The sequence below is a fragment of the Siphateles boraxobius genome, unplaced genomic scaffold, assembly GCF_051911475.1.
Source record: "Siphateles boraxobius isolate OS27281-9 unplaced genomic scaffold, OSU_SipBor_1 12, whole genome shotgun sequence".
NCBI classification, from domain to species: domain Eukaryota; kingdom Metazoa; phylum Chordata; class Actinopteri; order Cypriniformes; family Leuciscidae; genus Siphateles; species Siphateles boraxobius.
This window is the reverse complement of record NW_027508722.1, coordinates 4,292,432-4,303,942: the sequence shown is the minus strand read 5'-3', so window position 1 is coordinate 4,303,942 and position 11,511 is coordinate 4,292,432. Positions and strand designations below refer to the sequence as shown.

The window sequence follows — 11,511 nt, the reverse complement described above, 5'->3', positions numbered from 1 at the left end:
TAACGCATCAGACATGGAGCATCTTAACATGCTCTTCTAAACAGAGGTTTACCTGTACCTGGTGGGTGATGGGGGCGGAGAGGTGAAATCACTGGACATCTGAGGAACATGAAAACTGTGTCAGTGGAATATATGACAATATACTCTAAATCCTAGCATGATTTAATAAGACAGAGAAAAAAAGAGAACATCTATATCTACAATAACAAAATTGATAATAATCTTAAATAGGAATACTCTTAAAGTCCCCCTGGGAGGAAAATCAAGCTTTTAATGTTGTTTATATGTCTATGTGGTGTTTTTAATATGCATTACGACAAACCATGTGTAAATTCATGTCAACAGCATTGCTCTTGCAGTATTTTCTCCTAAAAATTGCAGTGAACCAAAGACAGTCTCAAAAACACGGTTTGAAAATCGCTGGTGTTCCTGACGTCACAGAAACTAATCAGATCAACGAGTGAATCTCTGAGCTGGTGTGAGTGAGTGGAGGCGGGGCTAATATGAATATTCATAGAACCGCATATACTAAATGAGACAAGGGTGTAGAGTTACATTCAAGCTATTTTAAGGCATGAAGAATTTTTTTTAAGGAAAAAACTTTTAAATATGTCATTTTGGTGATCAAAGATTAGTTTTAAGGGATTAAATGACATACGTCGTGACCGACTAATAGGAATCTCGCTAGAGAGGCCAATCTACTTCGAGTGAGACTAAACAAGCCAATGCACATTGGCGTGCAATCATTTGCATCAGCTGCAATTGCACATCAGCTTTTTGCTTCGGAACCAATCACTTCGAATGCTGTCTACAGAGTGTGAGTCTACGAGCCTTTCTGGACCTCTCCATCCTCGTGCGGGTGTTACAGCACAGCAGCGCGAGCGGTCTTTCTCTCTCTCTTCTCTGTCTTTTTTGTTTTACTGGTTTTGAGCAAAAACAAAAAGCTGTTTTTACAGCTGGTAAGGTGCGCCATTCAGAGCACTCAAAAGCTGTTTTTACAGCTGGTAAGACCTGCCAGCGAGAGAGAGACAGCACACAGACAGGTGCACATTGCTGTCTATGTCTGCATTGACTGTTCCCCTGCGTGCTTCAGCACCTGTGAGAGCAGTCCCTAAAATAGCTTACACAGATAGATTGCGTCTTTTTCAAGATGACTTTATATCTGTGTTTTTCTGGAGTGGTCGTTACCTGGGGTCATGGGATGGTCACGTTCGCTGCCTCGTGTACCCATTTTGGGAAGATGACCATCTCGGAGCTGCGGTCAAGACTCTCGTTCCTGCAAAGGGGCGGAGTCCCCGTGCATCTGCCTCCAGCCAACCCTCCCCAGAGGGTTGCTTCGGGCAGTGACGCGGGAGACTGGAGGATTACGGTGAGCGCGCTTCCATCAGGGAAGTTGAGTTAACAATGGAACGTGCTGGACCATCCTCGATGTGTGTACCAGTCGTTTCCATTGGTGCTCGCCAGGACTATCAGATGTCCATCGCTGCATCGGAGGCTGGGTCAGACTTCTTTGCGGACGACGACTCGACGCAGCTGCATCCTTCGGATGTGCCAGATGAAGGCCATGCTTTCCTTGGCCACCAACAGGACCGTGTTTGAGTGGAACACTCCACCGTGTGCTGAGCCCTCGAGGCTGAACGATTGGTATCTCGGGGTGGCGCCCCACCGCCCGCAGCCCCTCAGTCTGCTCCGTCGCCGGAGGCGTCCTCCTTCATCTGCTCCTGCTCCGGCGGCACAGCAGCAGCCTCCACCTAAACCGCACCGTGGAGCCAGTCGCAGGCAGGCCACCCTGCCTGTCCAGGCCCCCGCCAAGAGGGGCGGCAAAGCCAGGGGTAAGCGGCCCTAGGACTGCTCTCCAGGAGATGGTGACCACACCGCTCCCTCACCCGGAAGAGGGCCGGGTGGAAAATCTTCTATTTCCTTTTGTTTGTTTTCTGCCGCTGGCCTCAAAACCAGCGGTACCCAAATTTTCAATAAAAAAGCAGTTTCTTTCATCTCTGGGTCCGAAGAGGGCTCTGCATTTATACGTGGACAAAACTCAAAGTCTCAGGACCTCAGACCAGTTCTTTGTCTGTTACGGAGGCCGGCAGAAAAAAAGGCTGTCTCCAAGCAGAGGATGGCCCACTGGATAGTGGATTCTATCACCGGCTTACAAAGCACAAGGCGTGCCCTGCCCGCTTAGGTTGCATGCTCACTCCACGAGAGGCGTTGCATCCTCTTTGGCACGTGGCTCCTCGGTAACAGATATATGTAGAGCTGCGGGCTGGGCGACACCTGACACGTTCGCTAGATATTATAACCTACGTGTAGGGCTGGTCTCCTCCTGTGTTCTCACCCTAAATAGGTAGAAGCACAGAGAGGTCCGGCTCTGTCGGCTTGCTGCACCTTACTGTGCACCTTTATTACTCCAGAGTGAAAAACCTGTTGAGTCCTCCAACACCCTCGGCCCGGACATGGCGGAGCATCCGGAGCCAGGCCTTTATCCGTTGAATACTCGAGAACCTGGTCTAGGCTGGGGAAATATCCATATTAACATTTAAAGTTATGCTAAATAACTTTTTTGTTCAAAATTAATTTACAAATTTAAATGATGAGTCAAGACATCATCAATCCTTCTTCCAAAACGTGTTTTTTTCATACCCCGATTCACTATGGTAAGCCTGTTATAAGTGTTTATTTTTATGAGCTGACGAATAGTTTTCACGCCTGTGTGTCTCATCATATCTGTAAATAAAGAAAAGATGCTCCGGTGACGTGTGTCTGGTGAGGAAGTGGCAGAGGTTAGCTGTCACAACGAGTGAGAAAGTTTGACATGTAATAGCTAAATCTCCAACCTCCGGGGAACAGAGGAGAGTCTGCGAGAAGGACCTGGCTGCAGTCAGAGCCCGTAATAAATTAAGAGTCAACATGGGCTTGGCTTTACAGAGATGGTGCATATTTAAAATATAATGCCTGACTTCTGACCTATAATGCTGCCTGAATCACAATCATACACTGTTCGTTCATTGGCCAGAGGAGAACTGCTCCCCGACTGAGCCTGGTTTCTCCCAAGGTTTTTTTCACCATTCTGCACCTGATGGAGTTTTGGTTCCTTGCCACTGTCACCTTTTTCCACCTTTGTTGCCATTGGCTTGGCTTGCTTAGTTGGGGACATTAAATTTAACATTATTCAACAATAATATTGATTTGCCTGCATTGACACAAGAACACATATTGACAATGACATTGACATTGACATTGACATATACAAGAACTGAGCTGGACGATGACATCACAGTTTACTATATATATATATATATATATATATATATATATAAATGAAATAAATTAATAACTTTTTTTTAAACAAAAATGAAACATCACTGAACTTAATTAAGATGGATTGTGATGCGATTTTCTTCTGGAAACAAACTTTTTTGCATTATTATTAATAGAGTGTCTCTGTAAAGCTGCTTTGAAACAATCTGTATTGTAAAAAGCGCTATATAAATAAATGTGAGTTGATTTGACTTGAGCATACCATTTCAGAAAGCTGGTAATATAAAAAAGTGTATGGTTATATCTATTACTAATAATTTTTTAACCTATTTGCATGCAGTGTCTTGCCTTATCTAGTAATACAGTCAGAAGAGACAATCATGATGATGGTGTGTTTTCTGACCCTGTCCTTCAGGCGCAGTCGTGGGCTCATCCTGCTGGTTTCGGGGTTCATCATGCTGTAGGGTCGCGGTCTGAAGGTGCTGACCCGCTGAGATAAGACACTCCTCTCGTCCTCTGAATCAGGAGAGACCTGCTGACCAGCGGGAGGAAGCCTGTCCAGCTGCCCCATGCTGGTGCTGTTCACCTTCGACAGGGGAGGAGGGCTGGAGGAAGAGAGACCAAGAGAAAACAGATAATGCGAATGGGAATGCATAAAATTTTATTTAAATCGGCTGATTATTTTAACATGTATGGGGTTTTGTTTTCCATACAGACCTGACATCTTGTCCAGCAGTGTTTGGATAAGTCTGTGTGTAGGAGACGGGAAACCAGCCTTTTCTATGAAGGAGAGTTTAGATCATTAGCATACATAACATGAGCATCTGAATATCTTGAGACTTTTGAGCTGGATATGTTTAGGCATAAACCTATACAGTAGCTCTCATAAGCTTGTTTTTAACTCTTTCCTGCCATTGAATAGCTTGGGTTTCCCCATGCTGCCTTGCGCGCAGCACGATTTTATTCACGCTGCTAGGCAGTCTGGATTCCATGGACCAGATTTTCGCCTCAGCGAGGGGACCAATCACAGAACGGGGAGGGTGCAGCAAGACGAAGACGACATCTATGCGACACACCGAAGCACTTTGTTTATACCTATGGATCCAACATGGCAGCAGACGCGAAGTTACCTTTCGATGCAGCACAAACGGCAATAGTCGCTGAACGCCATCGTGTACACATAAATCTCTGACCCATCGTCTTCTTCCTCATCTAATTTCTGTCGCTCTACATATGTTATCTGGTATAACTGAAACGATTGGCTATGAGCTAAGTACAGGCGCAATTGATAGACATTCATGGCACCCAATAAATGGCTCTGGGCATTCGTAAACTACGGCTCAAATAAGAGAAAATGAAAATGTGGTTCTCAGACACACGTCTCAATGACGAGGTCTGACGTTAGCCAGGCTAGCCATTGAAGGCAATTTCCGCCATTTATGAGATAACGCTTTCCTGCCGTTTTTACTGTTATACAGTAGGGGACGCTATTACACATCTTCTGAAAGAGTACTGAATCTCCAGATCAAAAAGCATGTAAAGAAGAAGCAGAAACAAGCAATAGCATATGTAAGCAGATGTAAAATCACACGGTCATCAACATTAAACAGCATATAAATCAAAACTGCCTAATGTTACTGAATGAAATGTCGACCCAGGACGAGCTATAGGACTGTGAAGCTTTAGGGGTGTTGATGGACTCGATCTACTCCATCTGTGTTTCTACCATCGTTCTGAATCTAATCTGGATGTAGTCTTTGACAAAAACAAGATTTTCTCAGCTTTTTGTTAAAAATGCTGCTTTTTTATAAACTTACCCACATTCAAGTGTTGATAAAAAAGAATGCATGAAGCTAGAATAAAACAGTTTTTTTGTTTAAAAGCAGAGGCTCTGTTCTTTCTTTGATTATATCGCATGCTCAGATATTTATAAACAAAATATTATGGGGGCCATGAAAATTTTGTGAAAATGATCAAAAATGCTGGCGGTGGCTGGCAATTTTTAAATAAAATAAAAAACGTTTGCGGGGAAGAGTTAAATACCTGTTTGTACTAAATGAAAAGGAAAGACTAAAAATTATTGAAATGATGTTCAATTCACACCAACTAAAATGAAATGCACTCAAGTTATTCTTGGTTTATACCAAGTCATCATTATAAAGCGACCATGCAAGCCATGTTTTAAGAACAGGCCATATTGCCGATAGAATGACAAACATAAATAGTTATTTAGTCCTGCACCATAAATAAGCACACATAGCTAATGTTTTATTGCTCTTGTTTTATTAACTGATGACTGATGGTCAGATACCGTCCAGTTCGCTCGTTCTGGCCATAGTGCCAGCCATCTCTGGGTTCACTGATCAGCAGGGAAAGACTGTCTCCGGGCAGGAAGGACAGCAGACATGAAGCTCCTCCCTTCTCTCCCTCTGAGGAGTCTGTTGAGTGAGGGAACAGAGCCTCCACACGGGACGGCCCACAGAGAGGCAGCACACGGGGAAGAGTGGAGCCTGGAGAACCACAATCATTGGAAGAGGACGTTTAATACAATTGTGAGATTGTGATATAAAGGATTGTTCTAAATTAAACTAGATTAAAAGGTTCATCAAGACAAACTTTTTGGCTTGAGAAGGCAGTTTATAAAGTAGTTTTAAAAGCTTTGAAGTTTTTAAGTCTCAGATTCCTGGAAATTCTGGGTGGTAGCCAGGGTATTGCAATGCAGTTAGGAGGATGTTCTGGCTGGTTTCCAGGGGGTTGCTAGGCAAATGGTAGGGTGTTCTGGGTGTACTAGGGTGTTCTGAATGGTTGCTAAGTGGGTGCTTGGGTGTTATTGGGCACCTGTTAGGATGTTCTGGATGGTTGTTAGGGTGTTGCTAGGTGGATGCTAGGGTGTTCTGGGTGAATGCTAAGTGGGTGCTTGGACATTACTGGGCAGCTGTTAGGATGTTCTGAGTGTTCTGGGTGGTTGTTAGGTGGCTGCTGGACAGTTTCTAGGGTGTTCTGTATGGTTGCTAGGGTGTTGCTGGGCAGTTACTAGAGTGTACTGAATGGTTGTTAGGGTGCTTTTTAAAAATAAACTGCTTAAATGAAACAAATCAGAATTAAGAACAGAAAGACATTATTATGAAGCTGTAAACTATAATAATATCAGGGAAACTGTCAAAAAAAGTCCATAATATTTTACCTAAAAATACAATTATATTTTACAAAATCAAGAAAATCAAGCCTACTTTTTTTACACCTTCTTTTTGGATTTTGACATTTTAATGACAATTAAATTATTTTTCCTGTAATGCAATAAAATCATTTTTATATTACTTAAATTGAAAAGTACATCTGTAAAAAATCATTATGGCACTTGCTGTAGTTATTTATCATTTTTAAATAATTAAAAATATCTTAATTATTTATATTACTGTTCATGTTATAGTAACCAGGGAGGGTTACTTTTTTCAGGGAGGTAATATTTGAATGCTCCTCAAACAGATCTCATTCCCTAAAGTAAAATATAGCTCCTTGTTTTTATCTTTTGCTTTTTCGGCTGAAATATGACCCGAACATGGCTCAAAAATGGCAAAAACTAAATCAGACGCACCCATGAATCCCGTCCGAGCGTCGCTCGTCTGTCTCCTCGGCAGTGGCAGTGTGGATGTGGCGTAGAGCTCTGGACCCTTCAGCACATTAAGAGCAGTGGGAGAGCTGGAAACTGCGTGATGGGCTGTGGACAGGACAGGTGTGAGTGCACGGGACATAGGGGCGCTGTGAGGGAGCGGAGGGCTGTGGGGGGCTGTTAGGGGTGGAGTCAGGCCCTGCAGGGAACCATGGGAAGGTGTGGAGGTGTGGCTAACCGAGAGAGAAGACTGTAACCCGGCCACGCTCACTGCTGGCTGGGAGTGGGTAAGGCTAGTGGACGAACTGCAGTGTGCATTTCCATTCTGCTGAGACGTGTTGCTGGGTGAAAGGCCAATGAGAGACTGGGAGAGAATGTCAGACTGGGACGAGCGCTGCTGTTGCTGAGAACGGCTGCTGCTGTCACCGTTCAACAGAGGTGGGACTTCCTGAATAGAGAGCCTCTGAGAAAGGAGAGAGACGTATAATTAGTGAAGCATCATTAGTACTATATCTTGATTAATTACAGGGGGATTCAGTGGATTGATTATTTGTGTAAAATAAGACACAGTGGCTCAATCTTAAGTTTATCAAGCAACGAGAATACTTTTTGTGCGCAAAAACAAACAAAAATAACGACTTTATTTCAACTATTCATTTCCTTCTCTGTGGGCCTCGAGTCAGTTCACTAGTGTAACAGCGTAGTGTTTCTGTGTTGTACGTCACACGCATTAACCCACATGACCAGCGTCGGCCAATATTGAGCCTACGTGTGACGTACAACACAGAAGCGCTGCACTGTTACATTAGTGAACTGACTCGAGGACCACAGAGAAGGAAATGAATAGTTGAAATAAAGTTGTTTGCGCACAAACAGTGTTCTCATCGCTTGATAAATTTAAGATTGAGCCACTGTAGTCACTTGGACTATTTTAACGATGTCTTTAATAACTTTTCGGGACTGGTGAGTTTCAATCCCCTAGAAGCCTATGAGTGATCCAGCTCTCAGATTTCATCAAAAATATCTTAATTTGTGGTCTTACCACTTACCAAGGTCTTACGAGGTTGAAACAACATGAGGGTAAGGAAATACTGACAGAATTTTTATTTTTGGGTGAACTTTTCCTTTAATATTTCATTTTTTTGTATATAAAAATAGAGAGAATATCAGAAAAATCGAGAAACGTCCATGTTATTTCACCTCAAATCAAAAGGTGATTTTTTTTTTTTACATTAAGTAAATTAATCCTGTTTTTAAGACCATTACGTTTTTTTAAGCATTGTGACATTTTTTATGACAATAAGCCCCTGTAATGCAGGAGTATATGTCCCTCACTTGTTCTCCAGATTGAGAGATTCCCAGTTTAGCGTTCCTCAGGACCTCCGCGAGTCCAGCTCCTCCAGAGCTCTGGGGGGCAGTGTGGCGCAACAGGTTCAGGGCTCGCTCTGGTAGTCTGGTTGGCTGGGCACAAGACTGTTGCCATGATGCCAGCTTCTGAGACAACAGCTCTCTCACCTATCAAACAACATTTCTGTCAAATGCTATAAACACAGCGAATGTTCAAAACTACACTCTTGTTTCTTGTTTTAAATTTAAGATAAAAACACATTTGAAATAATTATGACTAGTCCTCTACAGCATGAGTTAGTTGGTTAAAGCTTCACTGTTCGCTCAGTGTTCTGTAGTGTTACCTTGCAGTGGTAGTTGACAAGGATCTTGGTTACTGAACATTGCCGGTCCACCAGAAAACAATAGCGCCGCCTTTCTTCTGTCAGAGCAGAGCGGTAACCAACGGCAACTAAAGAGTCCAACTCTCCCTGCCGGCGACTCATCAGCTCCACATACTGTCAGAGAGAGACTTTAATTAATTCATCTTTACATAGAATATGACAAATGTACACCAAGACTGGCATCCAAGGCAAACAACTAAAGTTCAGAATCCTTAAAGCAGGGGTTCGCAAACTTTTTCGTCAGCTGAACCCTTTAGACATAAAATATATACTTGAAATCTTCCTGAGATAGAATATTTCAATAATTCAACAACACATTTGCATGTTCACAGTTCTCTCCACATTAAATTTACACTGGTGTGTAGGAGCCCATTCAAATATAATAATAATAATAATGATTTTGATTATTATTTAACTAATTATAAAAACTATAATTAAAATATATTACTGTTGTAAACTAAAAACTAAAAAATGAATAACTGATAATTATACTACTATTAATTTTATTTTACACTACAAGTTATAACACTAATATTTATGTCTAAAATTCTTAAAGCTTTTATTTTTTTAGAGAAATACTGCTGAAATGCTATGAACTGTCCACAAAAACATTGGAAGTTATGCAAATATGAAAATAAAGTGAACCTAGTGCATGCTATGTTGTGTTCCCAAATGCATGTTAAATGATGGAAGCACATGCCGAGATTGAGTTTGCTTGATGTACTGTGAACGTCTCAGGTTACTATTGTAACCATAGTTCCCTGAGAACAGGGAACGAGACGATGCGTCCATCGACGCCATGGGAACGCCCCCAGCGTGACTGCGTCTGAAGCATCTATGTCAACTAGTCCAATGGAAAGAATGAGCGTCTCGGGCGGGTGACGTCATGACCAGGATATGATAAAAGCACATCCGATGCAAACCGGCATTAGCTTCGAAAATTGCCGAAGCAAGCCGATCACAGGGATGCAGGAAGTATGGCAGGGTGACGCATCGTCTCGTTCCCTGTTCTCAGGGAACTATGGTTACAATAGTAACCTGAGACGTTCCCTTACGAAGGGAACTCAACGATGCGTCCATCGACGCCATGGGAACGAGAATACCCAAAGCGCCAGAATTCCAAGTACCTGAGTGTCAGTCTGTTGTAACTAAGCACTAAGCACCTGAGAACCTGGGGCAGCATCCAGGTCCAAGCTGTAAAACCTCATGAATGTGAGCGGTGAGGACCAGCCCGCCGCATCACAAACGTCTTGGAGAGAACTCCAGATAATACGCTTAGAAGCCATACTCCTAGTGGAATGAGCCCTGACCACCAAATGGTTGGCCAGAAGACTCACAAGCAAGAAGAATAGTCTCGACTATCTATATGCTCAATAGGTTGGATTTTCTCGACAGTGCTCGCACTGGCACAAGAGGTTCAGCTTTTCCTGGTCCGAAAAATGGGGGAGGACAGAAACCTGCAGCACAATAGGCCTCGGAATAATGGTAGGCACCTTTGGAACATATCCATGTTTCGGGTAAGATTGCCTTGGCCATCCCGGTGCACTCAAGGCAGGTGGGGACCGAAAGGGCCTGAAGGTCTGACTCTTATAGGGACGAAATAGCTAGCAGAAAATAGTCTTAAAAGAAAGGAACTTCTCTGAGACCAAATCTAAGGGCTCGAAGGGAGCCCCAGATAGGCCTTCTAGAACTATTGCAAGGTCCCAAGCCAGCACCTTAGTGCAAGTTGCATGCCTCAGCCTCAAAGTGCCACGAAGGAAACGAGTGATCAGGGGGTCTCGACCCAAAAATGTACTACCCACCAGGGCGTGGAAAGCCGCAATGGCCGCCACACATATTATACCTTAAGCGTGGAAGGACATAGACCTGATACAAAGCGTCCTTGCAGAAACTCGAATACTGTGTTTACTGAACAGTTAACCGGATCCCACTGACGCTGGTAACACCAAGAAGTGAAAAACTCTCGAAATAGTGAATATAGTTTCCTCGTAGCGGGAGCTCTGGAGCTTAGAATGGTCTAAACAACCTCGGTTGAGAGACCACTCTCTATGAGTTGGGCCCCCTCAGAGGCCAAACCCACAGTTCCCAAATCCCCTGCCGGGGGTGCAATATTGCATCCCCTGCCTGAGACAGAAGGTCTCTCCTGATCGGGACCTCCAAGGGAGGTCCGTCGAGGAGAAAAATTAGGTCCGCAAACCAAATTCAGCTCGGCCAGGGTGGTGCTACTAAATAGGCTTATTCCATCCTGGCGGATTCACTCCAGAACTCCTGGGAGCAGAGCAAAGGAGGGAAATGCGTACAGACGTAGCCTCGGCCACGTCTGCACCATAGCATCCAGCCCCGAGGGGACTGGTTGAGTGAGGGATAACCAGAGTGGACAGTGCGTCGTATGCTGAGACGAGAACAAATCCACTTCTGCCTGGCCGTAAAACTCCCATATTTGCTCCACCGCCTCGGGGTGGAGTCCCCTGGCCTCAGCCCCTGCCTCGACAGGGTGTCTGCTCCAATATTCTGGCCCCCCCTGGAATATACACTGCCCTCAGACAGCGTAATTTCTTGAGGGACCAAAATAAGAGGCCACCAACGTGTTGTCTGTGGGTCAAGAACCAGAGTTTCCTCCAAGGCGCGGGGATACTGCCGCGTGATCTTGATCGTAAGGAGTGGGTTTCCCCTCAGGGAGAACCCTCTGGTCCTGAGCCACCTCTGTAAAGGTCTCACGTACAGCAGGTCAAAGGGTATCACATTGGACGCTGCTGCCCTGAGGCCTAACAGTCACTGTTCCAGAACAACACATGATGGCCCCTCAGGTCTGGGAGGAGATATCTCAACGCATTGAAGACGACCATCATCTCTAGGCAATTCATGTGCCAAGAGAGATGATGACTCCTCCACAAGCCCTGAGCTGAGCGGCCT

General features: G+C 44.2%; 1 protein-coding gene across 2 annotated transcripts in view; it reads right to left on the bottom strand.

The window, feature by feature from the left end:
• Positions 1-11,511, bottom strand: part of LOC143715101 (BAR/IMD domain-containing adapter protein 2) — a 40,345-nt gene that overhangs the window by 3,442 nt on the left and 25,392 nt on the right. For both annotated transcript variants that reach the window (XM_077206764.1, XM_077206775.1), the window contains 7 exons: positions 8,560-8,712; positions 8,204-8,383; positions 6,854-7,331; positions 5,570-5,768; positions 3,976-4,038; positions 3,662-3,863; positions 59-99 (listed from right to left, as the gene is read on the bottom strand). In XM_077206764.1, the coding sequence (XP_077062879.1) occupies positions 59-99; positions 3,662-3,863; positions 3,976-4,038; positions 5,570-5,768; positions 6,854-7,331; positions 8,204-8,383; positions 8,560-8,712 (1,316 nt within the window). The remainder of the gene's footprint in view (positions 1-58; positions 100-3,661; positions 3,864-3,975; positions 4,039-5,569; positions 5,769-6,853; positions 7,332-8,203; positions 8,384-8,559; positions 8,713-11,511) is intronic.